The sequence below is a fragment of the Lagopus leucura genome, unplaced genomic scaffold (assembly GCF_019238085.1).
Source record: "Lagopus leucura isolate 7727_CA_CO unplaced genomic scaffold, USGS_WTPT01 Super-Scaffold_1, whole genome shotgun sequence".
NCBI classification, from domain to species: domain Eukaryota; kingdom Metazoa; phylum Chordata; class Aves; order Galliformes; family Phasianidae; genus Lagopus; species Lagopus leucura.
The window spans coordinates 28,626,105-28,644,675 of record NW_024962250.1 but is presented as its reverse complement, the minus strand read 5'-3'; the positions used below and the strand labels follow the sequence as shown (position 1 = coordinate 28,644,675).

The 18,571-nt window shown below is 37.4% G+C and overlaps 2 protein-coding genes and 1 long non-coding RNA gene across 3 annotated transcripts; 2 read left to right on the top strand and 1 right to left on the bottom strand.

Moving 5' to 3' along the window:
• Positions 1–1,920: 1,920 nt before the first annotated feature.
• Positions 1,921–7,585, top strand: LOC122179886 (alpha-1-antitrypsin-like). Its single transcript, XM_042871119.1, has 5 exons — positions 1,921–2,079; positions 3,262–3,931; positions 5,355–5,625; positions 6,258–6,405; positions 7,312–7,585. Exons 2-5 carry the CDS (start codon positions 3,274–3,276, stop codon positions 7,504–7,506), a joined length of 1,272 nt encoding a protein of 423 aa, XP_042727053.1. The 5' UTR covers positions 1,921–2,079; positions 3,262–3,273; the 3' UTR covers positions 7,507–7,585.
• Positions 7,586–10,257: 2,672 nt separating this feature from the next.
• LOC122179895 lies at positions 10,258–12,070 on the bottom strand. The gene is made up of 3 exons (XR_006178859.1): positions 11,829–12,070; positions 10,737–10,866; positions 10,258–10,543 (listed from the first exon to the last, which is right to left on the bottom strand). It is a non-coding gene; the product is annotated as an uncharacterized LOC122179895 (long non-coding RNA).
• Positions 12,071–12,297: 227 nt separating this feature from the next.
• SERPINA1 (serpin family A member 1) lies at positions 12,298–18,317 on the top strand. The gene is made up of 5 exons (XM_042871110.1): positions 12,298–12,383; positions 13,987–14,661; positions 15,350–15,620; positions 16,158–16,305; positions 17,066–18,317. The coding sequence occupies exons 2-5, from the start codon at positions 14,004–14,006 to the stop codon at positions 17,270–17,272; spliced, it is 1,284 nt and encodes a 427-aa protein (XP_042727044.1). The 5' UTR covers positions 12,298–12,383; positions 13,987–14,003; the 3' UTR covers positions 17,273–18,317.
• Positions 18,318–18,571: the final 254 nt, after the last annotated feature.

Genomic DNA, 18,571 nt, shown 5'->3' with positions numbered 1-18,571 from the left:
TTTTCTTTTCAAGATGTATAAACATGATACATCTGATAAGAACAATTTGTGATCTGTGTTTATATTAGAACTGACAGAAAAAATGTGTTTCTTCAGTAAATGTGCTGAAGAGAAAAATGAAGCAAGTGACCACATTTTAGTGCATTCAGAATTTGAACCTATGCTTATATGCCTATCTATGATTTTAGGCTGCTGTTGTAAAAAAGTTTCTTTAAAGCCAATCATTGGTATTCAAACAGAAGGTTAAATTACAGATACCTGGGATTAATAAGACTTTTATTTAGACAAACTTCCCACCAGTGTGACTATAGTTTTCGAAGCTGAATTTTTAAAATTACACTCCTTAACGCACAGCAGGTCTCCCAGTTAAAAACGTGACTTGGCCCTCAGATATCAAGCAACATAGCATTTCTTTCAAGTGTCTGCCAAGTCAAAGTATGAAGTAAAGATGAAAATATTTTTGGATCCTAAACATAGATTTAGAGACTTTATTTCCTGTCATTCCAGTGTAACGGACTTCAGCCTCTACAACACCCATCTCCAACACTGTGGCCAACATAACAATAGAGGAGGCACTACATTTAGGGGAGCTCTGCTACGTAAATTTTGCTGTTTTTTTCTCAATCCCCACATGCTGTACATGGTCATGAAAGTTTTGGGGGCTTAATGAACAAGATGAGATTGTATCCTTTCTTTACTGAGATTTTAGAGCTGAAGTATTATCTTTGAAGTTTTGCAATGTCAAAAATTCTATGAAAGATGGCTCATCACTTTATAATAGAATTTATTTTCTCAGTGTCCTCTGTTTGGGAGTGCTTTTCAGATAGGTAACTATTATGAGAAAACTAAAGTAAATCTTGAGTACGTCTGAAAACTGAGAAATATGAAATGCAGGGCAATCAGGAACTGAACTCCCATTGTACAATGGTTGACTGATGCATGAATGCTAGTTCTGTCAGGACACAATAAGAATCATAGATCTTCCTTCTGGATAATTTGACAAATCCATTGGTAATCTGTAATTTCCATAGCAAGTTTTGGAAATGAATATATTTACCTTCAAATTATGCAAATTATTTTATTGAAGACTCCTGACTTACAGGTCTCAAAATCTATCTGCAATATAAATGAGAATGAAGGCTCTGCCAAACAGGATAACAGAGATAAGGCAAACATTTTGGAGAAAAGAAATGTAGGGAAGATTTTGCCAGGCTGAGCATGGTGTATCTTCTGTACGTCCTCTTTCCCTGCTGAGAGACTGCTGAATTAAGGGATGGAGCTTTCAGACCTTTTAGTCCTGTTCACAGAATCACAGCATGGCTCGGGTTGGAAGGGACCTCACAGATCATGAATCTCCAACCCCCCACCACTCTTTTGGAAAAATCTGACTGCAACCACGCATGCCTTTAGTATATACTCTAGGTATGTTCTTAAACCTAAAATCTCCTCCATAGCTTCCCTGTAGCTACCTGATACTTATATAGGATATAGCATATTAATTCCAGTACTATCAGGGTTAGGAACAAATCTTTTTGTGCTTCAGCAAAAATATGCTAACTTTGGGAAACAAGGAAAGTATCTATGTAAAGGAACTGGGTGTATATGTTGCTCTCACAAATGTCAAGTATATGGTAGGCCAAGTAGCATCACTGAGAAGGAGAGGTGTTCCCCATAGCTCTCTTACCGTGAACCTGGCTGTCAGAGCTCAGTGCTGGGCAGAACTCTACATATCCAAAGGTAGTTTCTATCTCAGGTAATATATAGAGCAAAGTAGCTGTATTTGGCACAAAATCTCATTTCCAATTAATACTTGCTTAGGCATTGCTTTATGACCCTTATGGAGCATAACACTCCTCTCAACCGACTGGTTTTGTCCCGTGGTCTTAGCTCTGATTGGAGTAGAGATGTGTTCACATGAATATGGCAGCCAAGAAAATTAGCTTCATCAGCATTTAGCTTTATCCTTTTAGATTATCTGTATTTGAGGCCATGTAATGTTTAACAGAGGAAAACAGCAGTGTGAGTAAAGCAACAAGAAAGAGCACAATCCATGCAAGTGCAGGAGCTTCTGAATGCAATGTAAGTACCCACATATCTTTACTTTAAAGACTTTGATGCAGCTATATGACATTTAACTAGTGAGTCATGAAGCACATCTACTTTCAAAGGTGAAACTTGGTTTCTAAGCACTCAAATGACAGCAGAATTTAATTTCCAAGAAATACTGAATAGCAAATTGTGGAGATACATTACAGCAGGTCTACAAGAATAACTCTGCTATGAATATTTATCCAAAACACCTCTTTTAAATCTAGAAGAAATCATCTTACTTAAGGAGAGGAAAAATATTCTGACTTTCCAACAGTCATTCTGTTTTGATGTCATTACTGAGGTTCTCTAAAGTTTCTGATGTGATAGCCAAAGCTCCTAGGTAAATGAGGTGTCTTATTTACACCAGTGTGGTGTAAATAATAAGTAGGATATATAAACTTAGGTTTGCTGAGAGGAGGGTTCCCTAGTCATACAAATTTTAGACAGACAGGATAGGCCATGCCTACTCTGGTGGCCTCACCATCTATCACTGTTGTGGGGTTGGAAAAATAGAGGAACCCATCGGGAAGACATGCAGTAGTTGAGTGATGGTTTAAAATAAAGCAATGTATTCTGATCTAATCAGATGTTAAAGCAGGAAAATGTTGTTAGTGCGCTTGTGATTACTCACTTTGTGTGTCAAAATGAATCAGGAATGAGAAAGATGATGTTTTGACTATTGTAAATCTTTATTGTTTTCCACTGACATAGCTCTGTCATTTGACGTAAACCTCTTACAATCACAAATATCATATCTCATATGAGAGCTCTTAGAGGTAAACACACAAGACGTCAGAGTTGTTTCTGATGTGTCACCACATCATAAAATGGATCTACAGTGAGATGAAAAAAAAGCAATAAACCTTTTAATTTACTCTCTCCCTCTGAATCATGTTTTCCTTTAATAATCACATGCTACTCTCTTGACAAGCACTCAGTAACAAGGGACTTGTGTAGCTGGAGGAAAGCAGAACTGAAGCGGGCAGTAATTGATATGAATTACATCTGAGATCAAAGCAGGAGTGTTTCAAAACTATGTCATAATAAAGGAGCAGGTCAGGAGATTAACAGTGTTAGTAACTTCTGTAGGCAGCAGCAGATATAAATAAAAGATGAGATGTTCACATGCCATTCTCCAGAGTCCAACACAATTTATTTTTGTCCACACAGTAGTTGAAAAGTATGATGAAGGCCATCCTCCTGCTATACTTGCTGTTGGCCATCCTTTACCCTGCAGTCCCCACCGTGAGACAGACTGACCATCACAATGAAGAGCCCAAGGTAACTCACCTCCATGAGCAGCATCCTCATGAGGAAGATTCTCTTGCTTTCTGCCAGCATATAATACCCAGCAACACAGACTTTGCCTTCAGGTTTTACAGGCAAGCAACTGTCCAAGCACCTGGCAAGAATATTTTCTTCTCCCCAGTCAGTGTCTCTGCTGCCTTTGCCCTGCTGGCCCTCGGCTCCAGAGCCACAACCCAGGTTCAGCTGCTGGAGGGGCTGGCCTTTAATCTCACCAACAACAGGGAGGAGGAGATACACCATGGCTTTCATCATCTCCTTCTCTTGCTGAACCGTCCTGGCAGCCAGGTGGAGCTGAGCATGGGAAATACCTTGTTTATGGACAAACACCTGAAGCCACTGACAGCATTTCTGAAGGACATAAAAAAACTGTACAAAGCAGAAATTATTTCTAGTAACATTCAGAATTCTACTGAGGCTAAAAAAGAGATCAATGATCATATAAAAAACAAAACCCATGGGAAGATAAATCAAATACTGAAAGACCTCAATCCAAACTCTTTAATGGTACTTGTTAACTATATTTATTTCAAAGGTAAGTTGAGTCATACAAATCTTACTGCAATATTCAAGTTTGCCTTGGACTGGAAAAAAATCCCAGACTATTTCTCAATTGTTTTTAAAAGAAGGACAGTGTTAAAACTATAAGAAACATTGCAAGTTCTCATGCTTTGAAACCTCTTAATACATCTATAGTTTTCTGGCGTATTTTAAGGTTTATAAGCACAAAAATTCACTTATTTGCAAACTTCAGGTTTTATGGACTTTCCAGAGCGCAGCAAATTCATGCATTTGTGGATTTTTCTATCAGACTTTTGTTTTATAGCAAAAATTATTCTGCCGTATGTATATATCCTATATGAAGAAACAAAATAAATTCCAAAGATTATAAAAAATGACAAAACTTTAATTTACCTACAATCCAGGCTTCTTAAATGGGTACATATGTATGGAGTTGGGCTCTAAGTATTCCACAGCCAGTCATCACATTGCATATATACACCAGCAGGTACTTCAGAATGTGCTGCTTTAGCAACGATGAACTTCATAAAGGTAATGTCCATTTGTAGCAGTGTGCAGGACATACATTGAATTATCCACCCAGGAAGTTGGTAATAGGTAGAAATAGAACAGGATTCAGTAAAATAGCTTTCACTTCAGGTACTCTATTAAATCTAGGTACCGTAGTCAGAAGGTACATTCCTTATGGTGGGACAGGAAAGAGTTCAAACTTATAAAGTAGTTAAAGTACTTCAGTATTTATATTCTACTACTTATTTTTCAATTTTATTTTGTTTCTGTTCAATATTTAAAAAACAAGCGCACTTAGTTCTGAAATGACAAACTATCATCTGTTTGTATTTGTTCAGCAAATGACTTAATACAAGTAGAATACCATTAAAAAGTCATTTGAATAAGGATGGAAGGTTAAAGGTTTAGAAGCTCCGTTCCACTTACTGTAATGAAGTTATTATCAAACCCAAAAGTTCAGGTTGTTCTTTCATTGATTTTTTTCCTTAGTGCTACCAGATGAGGAACAGATGAGAAAGAATAGAAGGAACTTAACATGCCACTTTTAAAAAGGCAGTCATCTGCTGTGGAATTTGCTTAACAAGCAAAGTGGTTGCAAATTAACTCACTGGATCCTGGCTAGGCACTTCTTTTTCTTCAAATTTTTCCTCTTCTTCAAATAAATTTAAGATAACATCATGAAGTTATCTCATTTGATTTATCTGACTTGCAACACCTTTCTGAAGTTTAATCTTGGATATTCGTTACTTGAACATATTAGAACAGTGATGATATGGACCTTGAATAAATTTTGAATTCCTCTAATCTTCAGTTATGAGCATAAATCTTTAGATATGGATGTATTTTGTGTAAATTAGACTAGATTATACTTATATATCCTCCTTAAAATAAGCATGCAACTGTGTTCTTTTTCTTTTACTTTTAAGCCTACTGGGAAAATCCTTTCAATATGAAGGGGACTCACACGGATTATTTCTATGTGAATGCAAAGACATTGGTTGAAGTGAAGATGATGGTTCGAGATAGCTTTTATGACATATATTCTGACAAGAAGCTGTCATGCAAGGTGGTGAGGATTCCTTACAAGGGAAATGTTTCAGCATTGTTCATTCTGCCCAATGAAGGAAAAATGAAATGGCTGGAGGATGGTCTGATGAAAGACACGCTGTCTAAATGGGAAAAATCACTTGAAAGACGGTAAATTCTAATTTGATGCTTTGCAGTAGTCAGAACCTGAGGTCTAAACACTGTAGTCAATTTTTACAGTTATAAGGTTTTGTTTTTCATTCGAGGTTTAAGTAATGGAACCGGCGTAAATGAACAGACTAAACAATTTGATTTGACATTCAGCAGCAATTTGAAGTAGCACTGCTTTGTCATGAGGGAAAAAATTTGTGAGCTGGGAAGCAGCTTCTCTTTCTGTACACTTTTTAGTTGATCTTCAGTATCTTCATTTTTTTTCTCAAATATAATATGTTAACAGTGGTACTACTGTGACATAGAAACTTGATCCCGTAGAGAGAGCGGGGTATGATTTAAGAAAAATAAATAAATCTTGAGGACTAGCAAATGAATGCAAATGTACCCACAAAGGTGCTAGCACTACCACTGCTTGTTGTCTACTCAAGGGGTAATTGTAAGACTGGAAACAAGCTCTATGTCTTTCTCATATTACATACATCATCCTGACCATTGTCTTCCCACCTTTTTGCTCTCATTTTTTCTATATTTGAAGACTAACATTTTAGCACAGAATTTCCAGCAAGCTGGGAGACTTCAAGTTGTACCTTGATCGTAATAACCACCATAAATCTCTTTTAAATTAATAGGAGGATGGAAGTGTATATTCCAAAAGTATCCATTTCTGGCACCTATGACTTAAAGAAGATATTCATGAATCTGGGTGTAATAGATGTGTTTTCTGACCAGGCTAATCTGTCTGGAATCACAGGAAAGTCTGATCTGAAGGTTTCAAGAGTAAGTTGGTCAACAGAAAAGTCTGTCGATTCATCAACTGCCTTAATTTAAGCTATGTTCCAGAATAATTCTTAGTCCTGAGAATGATTGATAACAGTGAATTTGAACATTTTAACTTTTAGAGCAACTTTAAATTCTTTCAGACTTATTCAGGATCTGAAAATAAAAATACTGCCTTCCTTACGGCAGCCTGAAGTTGTGGCAAAGGCTGGAGGCTTATATAAATTTTTCCAGGAATAAAATATTTTCAGCATGCAAGAGGAGACACCATCTTTTGGAGCTGCATTGCATGAGCATGTCTAGTATGAAAAGTGGCACCTTTTCTTTAATACATGCATGTGATTCTATAATTTTAAAGGACTTTCAAACTATTTCCATGGAAGGCACTGGCAAGTGCTAATCATATAAGAGGGACCAAGCTACAGGAAAGCCTCCTGTTTCCTAGGAAGAACAGATAATACAGAGATAAATTAACACTCTTATGGGCATTGCAAAAGCAGTAACTATAACATTATAATATCTTGGTTTAATGAAACAAATGTTGAAAATGCAAAAATAAATTTTTGTATGGATATTTATTTTCTACTGACAAAAGTTTAATCCATGAGGCATTAAATATACAGACAGAGCAACTCTGAAATTTTACTTTTTTTCCTTCTGAAATAGTAATTCCTGCTCTGAATTCAAGTGTTCTGCCCTGACACACATGGTGAGAAATACTGAGTGGAAAAAACTCATGGAGACAACATTGCTAGAACACCTACCATGGACTAAATTTCCTTCTTCTTAGTTTGTGACCTACCAGTCATTTCTTTGAAAGACAGGAGGTGAATTAACTTTGTGCCAGTTTTAGTCATTCCACTCCCATACTGTGTGTACAGTAATGCTTGCTGTGTTTCCTTGTAGGCTATTCACAAGGCGCTGCTGAACATTCACGAGAATGGCACAGAGGCTGCAGCAGTCACTGGCACAGAGTTTGCTCCTCATTCTGTTCCTCCTGTTATAAAGTTCAACCGTCCATTTTTGCTGTTGATTGTTGATCAGTACACTGAAAGTATCCTCTTCATAGGAAAAATTGTAAACCCACTGAAAAATGATTGATCAATGGCAAGTCTTATTGATTTGATTTGCATGTATGCATTAATAGTCTGATGTAATTAAAATTATATCAAATCTTTTAGCAATAATTTTATTTTTTCTAAAAATAATTAAGACAGGAATGTAGTCATTCTTAAAATCACCATCCTTGCTCTCTCCAGTAGAAAACAACTACCATGACTTATGAAGCAGTGTATACATCAGTCTTCTAATGACTAATACATGCTATCATTGAAAAATAAGGTAAGTATCCAGCTGAGAGAAGCAGTTTAAAACCTATTCAGTATGTAATGAATGAAAAAGCAGGCTGTTACTGAGTAGTGAATAGGAAACTAGGAAAATCCTGTTGTTTTCTCCAGCTGTCTGTAGTACTTACCAGGTCCTGGTCCTGGAGAGGTGATGTGGAAATTTAGAATGTAAAGTGGTCCACCTAGGGATATCTTAGGTTTTCTCTTCCACGTGGATCTTATTGATGGGAAAAGGTCATGTATTTGCATGAGAAAATGATTGCTTGGCACTCTGAGGATGTCTGTACAAATCTGACATCTCCTTATGCACCCTGATGGATCCAAGGTAGTGTCAAAATTCAGAGTCAAATCTTGGCACTTGTGAGGGGCTGGAGCACCAAGAAAAGAAACATCTGCTAACAAACACAGCCAGACTTTTGTGATATCAGCCTGACTCCATCTCTGTTCCACCCTTTGGATTCAGCAACAGCAACTATTTGAGAAGTGTTATAAATACAGTTATCTTTCTCAGTGTATTGTTCCTCATTGTCTTAAAGTTTTACTCTACTGATCATGAAGGCAATTTGAAATTAGAACAAGTTCCTCTGTGGAACCTGACCTTTGTAAGACAACTGCTACCCATCACACCAATCTTCGTAATCAGAGCATTTGACTTAGTTACAGGATATTCAAGAATATTCATGTTTGCAATCCTCCCTTGCATGAAGACAGAAAATCCTATGTCTCCAACATTCTAATTAAGCTGAAACTGCAAGAGAAGAGTTAGCATTAGATCTGGAGTGCTGTTAAGGATATTTTCCTGGAGGATAGAAATCCATGTCTGCTCCTCCCTGAGCGGAGGATGGCTTAATGTTGAGTTTGCCAAATGAATGAGAGTCCTGATGAACACTACAAAGAGTGCTGGTGAATGGATGGTGGATGAAGCAATGATAATCTGAAATATTGTTATGGGCTTCTAGGAAAAAGGAGACATAACTTCAAATTATAGGGTGGGAGGATAGTGATCATTTTCTTCCAGACACTAGAAGGACAAGTTTTTTGCCATGTTCTCAGTTAGAGCATTCATAACCTGTGGTGTGAATGCCTAGAGCTGCCAGCCTTGTGTTGTGTTCTTCAAGTTTACATTTAAGGCAGTGAACACTTGACAAGCATCTAATGGAAGCAGTGACTAAAACAGACACTCAAAAAATATTACTTGTCATGCCATATAGCTTTAAACCTCTGGTTCATCAAGAAATAATAGTTCAGAAAAGAAAGGTTATGAATATCTGGAAGAAATAAAATGGACACTGAGATTTATTACTATCCCAGAGTTTTTACCTATGTTTGTAAATAAAATGCTCCAAAATACCTACTCTAGTCCTGAGTTTGATTGCCTCAACACAGCTCATTTCCATGTTGCTTAACTCTGACCCTATAAGACACAAGGGCTGTTTATTGGAAATAACATTTGGTTTACATGAAATCTCCCAAAAATGCCCATGATATGTCTGGAAAGATTGCAGCTGGCATGAACAATACCTGCATCAGGAACTGTGTCAAATATGCAAGAAAATGAGTGGTTGTAGGTTGATGGTCAGGCCTGTGCTCCAGAATTACCTGATATAATGAAGCCAGATGACAAACAGGAATGCGTACCCTCCTCTGTTATTAAGCCCTATAAGCTCCTGCCCAGCATGTGATGTTTCTCTGAATGCTACTTAGTCTCTGGCCAAGCTGAAAGGCCTTCACCAGCTACTTGCCAAAAATGAGGTGGCCAGGGACTGTTTTTCCATCTTTGGAACAATCAGTTCGGAAAAGCTCTCTGAAACAAATGCAAGTCAAAAACTGTAAAACTACCATGCATTTGCTATAGATGTATCTTGATGCTTTCTTCTGACCAGTGCTTTGAGTCTGCTGCGACATTAAATGCAAGGATATTTTCAAAACGCTTCAAAAGCGGTGAAAAGGACCTCAAAAATCATCTAGTTTCAACCCATGGCAGGATCACTACCCACTAGACCAGGCTAGTCAGGGCCACATCCAGTCTGGCATTGTGCAGGGATGGAGGTACGATCACCTGAAGTGAAATTTTTGTTATGTGAAATAGAATCACACTCTGGTAATAAAATAACCTTATTTCCTTCTAGGATTCTACACAGAAGAAAATAATGGTGTTATTTGATCTTCTTTGTGTGACTTATGTCTAGCAAACTGAGTTCATGTGAAATTTTAGTTCTGAGATTCCTAATGACTTAGTAAAAGAGGGAGTGCACAAAGCAGAAGAGCCCTGCTTTCTATTCTTAGTTCTGTCACTAACTTTCTCCTTGGCCTTCAGCTTTCTTTTTCCTTCTGTCAGTCACGTTGTTTTGCAATTGAAGACAGCAACATTTTCCTTATCCAATAAGTCTGAATATTTGTAAGACATACAGAGTTTATAGTTATAGTGCCCTTCATATAAATAAATAAAAATACATAGATGAACTGATTTTTATTCTAGCTGCAGCAATTTTGCAATGATGCCAATCTCTTGATTTTAATTGAGATATATATGTCAACGGGGTTATGTATATGAGCTTTTGCAGCCAGATCTTAAGTGGTATATTTTTATAAGACAACAAGAAATGCCTACATGAAGAATTATCTCATGAAGTTCACATTTCTCTTGCTCTTCCTTATCATCTTGCTCGTGTTTTTCTTCCATACACAAAAATCTTCTATCTTGAAAAACTTAGAAGTATGACACTGGTACACCATAATCTGAAGACCAAGCAAGGAGTGGACTAACTTAATGATTGACCATAAAACTGCTTCTGTAAGGAGGAACCAAATGCATCGTGTAACTCAGCAGTTACTGGCAAACAGCATGAAAAGAGATAAATTATTCCTTAGTTCCTTGCACATAGACCATTATCAGGCCATTTGGAAAGCACTTTTTTCAGTCCTTTGTAAGACTTCCCTGGCTCCTGGAGCAGGAGAAGTTCCTCCATCCCAGCCACTGCTTACCTAGGAGCACTAGGGGCTTTGCCCATCTCTTTCCTGTAAAACTCCACACAGGATTCCCAGCTTAGTCTCTTGTTTCTTGGTGACATCCATTCTAGGTAGAGGGTTTTCAGTGCAGCCATTTGCAACAGTGCTCAGAAAAAAAAAAAAAGAAAAAAAGAAAAAAAGCTTTATTTTCCCTGGGATAGCATAAGTGCTGCAATCTAATAGGTATCCATGTGGGGTGATTCCCTCTTATTTTCTATTACATTTGACAGGAGATCATGTTTTCCAAGGTATCTAATTGTGATACATACTTAGCAAAGGACTGAGCACAGCTACCTAACTGCCATCATGGAGAAACTGAAACTCCATTTTCTTATTTTGATAACTTTTCAAGCCATGTTGTTATTCTTCTTCTCATTCACTATTTCAATAATGTCCAAAATACTCATCAACAACCTCTCAAAAAACTAACCACTACTTCTCTTGACAAGCAGTTAAGTAACAATTTAGCGATGACTTTGAAGAATGCTACGAGGGCTGCTCTGAAAGTAATTCCTCCTATTTTATTATGTTAGCCTGCTCTGAAAGTAATGCCTCCTATTTTATTATGCTAGCCCATGGTGCTAGAGGTAATACATGTTCTAAATATATGTTCTCAATAACATTCCATTACATGTTGTTGCCATGTGACAGATTGCAGTAGAGAGGCAAGCTGGCACAATGGCATCTTACATGGAAGTGCATATAAAGCAAAGGTATGTCACTGAATTCCTCCAGCTAGAAAAAGTACACCTACTGACATTCATCAACACTTGCTGAATGTTTCTGGAGTGGTGAGCACAGCGAGGCAGAGAGTGGTGCATTTCAGCAGTGGTGATAGCTGTGTGAAAGATAAGACACGTTTCAGGCATACATGCGCAGCTGTCACACCATGGAATGGACAGCATCTCAATCAGCTCGCTCACACAAATCAGTTCATGGTGGTGACTATTGCAAAAAATAGCATTTTGTATCTGAGAATTTGCTCTGTCAAACAGTGTTATTGAGCAATTTGTACTCATTTTTTTCCCATGGAAAGAAATAAAAGGCATTAGTTTTGGAGCAACTTACGTAGTTAGAGTATATTTACAATGTCCCCTGCAACATGCAGAGCAGTGTGGAGGTACTGAGCTGTTCCTGAGCAAGCTTGTTGCTGCTTCATGTAGCTGATTAGATGATATTCTTCTGTCAGGATATCCCATGCAGAGAGTCAGTAGAACAAACTAATCTATTTACAACCAGACATCACTCAGGGCCTATCTTAGATTTCCAGTTCAACTACTGTGTGGATTTCAAAAGCCCAAGGTAGTGTGCTATGCTACACTATCTTGCAAAGTTCTTTTGCCCACAGATTTGTTTAAATGCAAGAGTAGTATGAACCTTGCTCTTTACACTCTGAGCCACAGATGTTGGCATCATTTCATTTATATGTTGAAAAACAGGGTTACAATGTTTGATGTCTAGGAAAAAAAGTTTGCTTAACAATTTCTTTGCTTAACAAATAAATATTATTTGCTTTGATTAATATTTACCTGTGAACATTAACTTAATATTACTGAGCAAGACGGAGAATAGGGAAGTAGCACTGTGAATGAGAGGTCCAGCAGATTCTTTTTAAACTACACTGTAAGTACTATATTATACTTCCTTAGAAGAATTTGAATTCATATTTTCTATGATCTCTGCAATTTAATACATGGTATTTAATTATGAGATGATTTTATTTAGTATAAGTAGTTGGAAATTTATCTTCTGGAAGCATGATCTATACACTGAAAGCAGTCAGTGGTAGATACTATGTCAGAGTGACAGGGAGATGAGGTCCAAAGTGAATATTAGCTGCCATTGACACCAAGGTGAAACACCAAACCCTGCCTGTACTACTACTTCCAGAGGAGTAAATTCACTTGCAACTCAATGTCCTAGATACTCTAGGCTGATGCAGGACTAGTTCAGGAGCTGAGAGTAACATAACCGATACCACAAGCATCCTCAAACACTACAGAGAGTTAAGTGGCACTGGGGTTGATGCTAGTCTGTCTCAGACACAGATTTCTAGAGTTATATAAAGAGTATTTATAGGATCAAAGTGGATTAGTTTCATTTAGATTTTACTTTTTTTTTTTTTTAAACTATGGTTTAATCTGTCATTTTAGGCAAACTGAGCACAATTCCCACACTCAGCATTTACACATCTTAGATCTCAAGTGTTTCATAAAGGGCAGCCACATAAGAGGAAACCCGGATTTAATAACTGTCCATGAAATGTTTGATATAGGACCCAAACCTGGCTTCAGACACAGCCCAAGGCAAATCATGGAGCAGATTCACACACTGTATTATGCAGTTGCTCTGAACAGTATCATCACCTCTGTTTTCCTTCAGTACGCTATCTCCTTGTTTTCAAGATTTGTGATTGAGATAACTTATATGAGATGTTCTATGGAGAACATACTTCCCATATCTCCTGAAAAGAGAAGAGAAACTGCAGGGTTATATATAATTTGTTTGCATTAGTTTAAGGAAGAGGAAAGGTCATCCAATTACCCAAATACATACACAGCAAGGCTGCATTTGAGCTATTCAGGAAGCTACTGCTCTAGCTTTTCCTAAACTCTTGGGTGTTCGATTTTGCAGCCTTATGAATATTTTGAGTGCAATGAAGAGACATAATAAAGTTTCTTGCTTTATTCTCATTTTACTGAGACATGTAAGATAATATTTGAAATGACACAGTTCTTGAGTTCAGAGCTGCCGCACCAGAGGCAGAAAGACAGTTTAAATGGTGAAGCATCAGATGGATTCTCTTCTACTATAAGTGATGTTTCCTCTGTATTACTGCAGTGCATGAAAACCCAAGTCATCACAAGATCATGGCTTCTATACACTGCCAAAGTGCTTACTGAATGTATAGGAACAATATGTGAATTCAGTTGTGCACACAAATACCTTTAGAAATGCAATAATGCCATACTGGTCAGACACAAGGACAATTCCAGATCAGATACCTCACAAAAACCTACACAGAATCAACTCCTCCCTAGTGGTGTCATGTTAGTATCTTGGTTGGAAATAAATAGAACAGACCAGAAATGGACTAGCCATGAGACCCAATGGAAAGAAATTCTAAACACTGGCATATGAAAGTCAGTATTTCAAATACAAAATAAATTGTTTTTATGCAGGAAAGATAACATTTTCTACAAGATAATTTCTCCTTTCTCAACAGAATTCTTCAGAAGGAAAATGAAGTCTGCACTGTATTTGTGTTTGCTTCTTGTTGGACTTCAAGTCCAGGCTCTTCCTAAACCCAACCAGAGCAACAAACATAAACATAAGAAAGAGAAACCTCATTCCCTAGGAGACCATTCGCACGTGGAACGTGAAAACTCAGCTCACGTGAAGATAGCCCCCAGCAATGCTGAATTTGCATTTAGGTTTTATAAGCAGGTCACAGAAGAGGGAGGTAACAAGAACATTTTCTTCTCTCCCTTGAGCCTTTCTACTGCCTTTGCAATGCTCTCCCTGGGGGCCAGATCAAACACACTCAACCAGCTGCACAAATGCCTCACCTTCAACCTGACAGAGATGGAAGAGCAGGAGATCCATGAGGGCTTCCAGCATCTCCTCCAGCTGCTGAATGACCCTCACAGAGAGATTCAATTGAACATGGGCAATACTCTGTTCATAGATGAGAGATTGAAACTGCAAAAAAAATTTCTGGATGATGTCACAAATTTTTATTATTCGGAAGTTGTTTCTATGGATTTCCAAAATTCTGAACATGCTAGAGAGGAAATCAATAACTACATAAAAGCAAAGACCCATGGTAAATTTGTAGACTTACTGGACAGTCTTGATGAAGATGTTATGATGATTCTGACTAACTATGTTTACTTTAAAGGTGAGTTAAAAACGTTGGTTAAGGTTATAAAAATAGGCTCTAGAAGTCTGATCCAAACTCATGAATCAAAGCTTTTTCCCATGGTGAACCTACACTACCATCCAATTTATCTTTCTTCTTTTCAATTAATTTTCAATTAATATCTTTCTTCTTTTAAATGATATAAGGAAATACTTGAAAGTCAGGTATAAAGAATCATCTTTTATGAGTAAAAAATAAAAAGGAAAAACATAATAGAAGTACCAATCAATAGTATATCATCTCAAATTAGGCTCAGAGCTGAAAGTATTCAAAAAGGGCAAGCTTGGGAGCTTATGATCATTTTTTGAAAGGCACAGCTGTTTGGCTGTGCAGGATACAGTCAAAATAAAACATGAATAAGACATAATAAAGGAGTAAGTCCAGAGAACGCATAAGGTGAGTCTATAGAAGTTTCACCACTGACTTAGCAGATGAAGGCTCAGAGCTTCTCCTCCACCTGTATTTTCCTTGTGTGATTTTTATTCAGATGATTGAAATGATTCAAATCTCCTCTCTATTGCCAGGGTACAAGAATCTTTAAACTGAGATAGGCTTGTAATTGAATTTACCATTCAAATATACTATCCTGAGCATCAACTATTGTGTTATGCACATACTTGCCATTTTTTCAGCTTATTCAGCTCTATTCTCATTCTTTTGTCAAAAGGTTACTGGGAAGAACCTTTTGAAAGTTACGACACCAGAGATGATGACTTCTTTGTGGATGCAGAGCATTCTGTTAAGGTTAAAATGATGTTTAAAAATACATACTATAATATCCATAGGGATGAGAAGCTGTCTTGCTGGATAGTAGAAATACCATACACAGGAAATGCTGCTGCTCTTTTTGTTCTGCCTGATGAAGGGAGTATGAACCAGGTAGAAGATGCTCTGCTACAAGATACAGTGTCTAATTGGAGCCAATCACTTGAAGGAAGGTAATCCTTTGACTTCTTTTGACTGCCATTTTTTTTAAGCACTAAAAAGGCCATAAATACTCATGCAGGCAAGGTAAATCATAGGATGCCATAAAAAGCTGATAAATACAACTCTGAGGAACAAGTGCTGCACAGTTCCTTCACCTCAAAGGAAGTATCAGGATATTTTGTTCACTGGGGAACCTTCTCCTCAGCTTCTCCAGCAACAGCAGTGGGAATGCTGCAAACTGCGGGGATTCTGTGCTTGCAAACTCAGCCCTCGGGAGCACATCCAGACTAGGGAGGATCCAATTGAAAGAAAATGAAATTTCTTCTCCAATCTGGATGACCACTGATCAGTCTGTGGGTGGTAGGACTGGTACCTCAATTTCTCCTTCACTAAAATGGTATATATTCAGGCTTTAGAAAGCCAGGACTATGATTCACAGATGGCTGGGATAGATTCACATCACTTGTATCAGCTCTTGTATTGAAGGATCTTGCAATTATAAACTCTTTTTCTTTTCTTTTCTTTTTTTTTTTTCAAAAAAAAAAAAGAAGCGTCGAGCTATATCTTCCAAAATTGTCCATCTCTGGCTCCTATGATGTCAAGAGATTGTTTTTGAAAATGGGTGTGACGGACATGTTCAGTAACGATGCTGATTTCTCTGGAGTTGCAAAAAATACCCTCTTGAAAGTTTCCAGGGTAAGTATGTGAGCAGGGCTGGTGATCAAGAAATTTGCCTGCCCTCATTACATTATCTTAAAAAATAGGCTGATCCCATTTCTAGATTTCAACAATGGCTCACTGACAGCAGTACAAGAAGTTTAGGGGTTAGATGGCTGATGTTCATTTCAGTTAGCAAGAAATTGTTTCCTACATAATTATCCCACAGTCTCACTTTAAAACTCCTGACAATGAGAAAATAACTGGAAAGGATAATGGGAACAATTTCACAAAAGTCTTGTGTAAATAATTAATACTGGAAATAATCAAATTTATTACAGTAATTTGGGAATGATCATTCTTATTCCATAGAGCCTTTCTTACTGTATTAGCTGAGCACCTCAGAATTGGTTTGTCACTAATGTGTCAACAGAAAAAAAAATAAAATTGTGTATACCTAAATTGATGCAAAATGAAAACATTCCTCCTTGGTGTTAAATAATACAGAAAAGATCTTACTCAAAGAAACCACTGAACAATAAATGCTCTCCATGCAGCTCAATCTCTATAAGCAGCCAAGTTTGACTCTGACGGAGTGAAAAAGAAATCTTCCTTTTAACTCAGAGCAAACTTTTCTTGTCTTGAAAAGGCTGAACAAGAGAATTTTTTCTCACAAATTCTATTCATTTTGTGCTCTATCTTGAAAACTACTGTCTCTCAGTGTTAGAGCAAACCTGTTTGTCACTCGCTGCTTCTCACTGTTCTGTGCCTTGATATTTAATTTTTGTTTCCTTTCCAGGCAATTCACAAGGCCAAATTGAATATTAATGAGAATGGCACAGAGGCTGCTGCAGTGACCATGGTAGAAATGAAGGTTTTCTCTGCAATGTTTAGTCCTCTTGAAATCAAATTCAACAGACCCTTTGTGATGATGATTTTTGACAAAATCACCAACAGTATCCTCTTCATGGGGAAAGTTGTGAACCCAGCTGCCACAGAAGACTAGTCCAGAGCACCTGTACTCCACAACAAAGCAGAGCTTGTACACATCTCAAAGAGTTCTTTGCAAAAAAAAAAAAAAAGAAAAAAAGAAAAAAAAAAGGCCAGAATTGATCCCTAATTAAAAATTAAAAAAAAAAAAGTATATTTTGTATTATATTATTCTTGTCTTTCAATAGACAGCTGGGAAAAATAGAAGCAGGTCACATTTATGAAATGCCCCAGGATAAACATACAGCAGTGAGATCTTTATAGATATTTCCCTAGCTCATTCAATCAAAGCTGGCGTCATGGCCCTTTGCATGCAGATAAACCATCCTCCCAGCTGAAAATTTCCCTGTCTCTCATCTTGTGTGTCTAGTCCTCAGCTTAGAAACTTCCTACCAGCACAGATCCTTTGCTTCCATCTCCATTCCTCATTAGTTTCTCTAGAGTAAAAGTAAGCTGAATGTCACTGCACAAATGGTCACCCTTAAGGTTCTTTTGTGCATGCAGTAATGCCTGGGCTCCATGAGCGAACTGCATTTACTGGGCCTGCATGGCAAAGCTGTCCTCTGCAAGCACATTGTTTTTGTCCTTCCACATTGTATGTGCAGGAAAAAAAACTAGAAAAGAAAAGAAAAAAGCAAAACCAAACAAGTACTGCTAAATTAACTTGCAAAAGCTGCTTTCTGAGGTCATCTTCATTTGGGGAAATGCAGCTGATGAATGGCAGACCAAATGAATTTCTTGCCACAACAGAATGCCACATCTGACTTCCAGTTTTTCTGGAGCCATCTTTACTCTCACATGGCTTGCTCAAGTCAGTAACTCAAAAACAACTGTAGAAATTTTAACAAGATTTTGTGGTCCAACAATTCCAAAATAATGATGTCTAATTTAAATAGTTGTTGTTTGACTGTAGCTTCTCTTTTCAGCTTTGGTCTTCCATGATTCAGATGTTATTTTTGTTGTATTTGTATGTTTGTATTTGTTATTTTTCATGTTATTATTCAGAGGCTATCTCCTCTGGTACTACTTCCTTTTTTCCATTAAAAGTTATTCACAGCTTCTTCTGGATGCCACAGAGCCAGTCATTCCACAGAATATCTTACTAAAATATCACGTTGTTCTTACCCTTCCAAACTGTTTATCTCCATACGTTACTAGGCCAAATGTAGCTAGCCACCCTCTAATTACGGTTGACAAATAGGAAGATGACTAACAACAGTCCTTCCTTCTGAGTGTTCTCTCTAGATATCCATCAGGTTGATCTCTTTACTGACACATGAGGAGGCAAAGGATGATTCTAGAAACACAGTCCTAA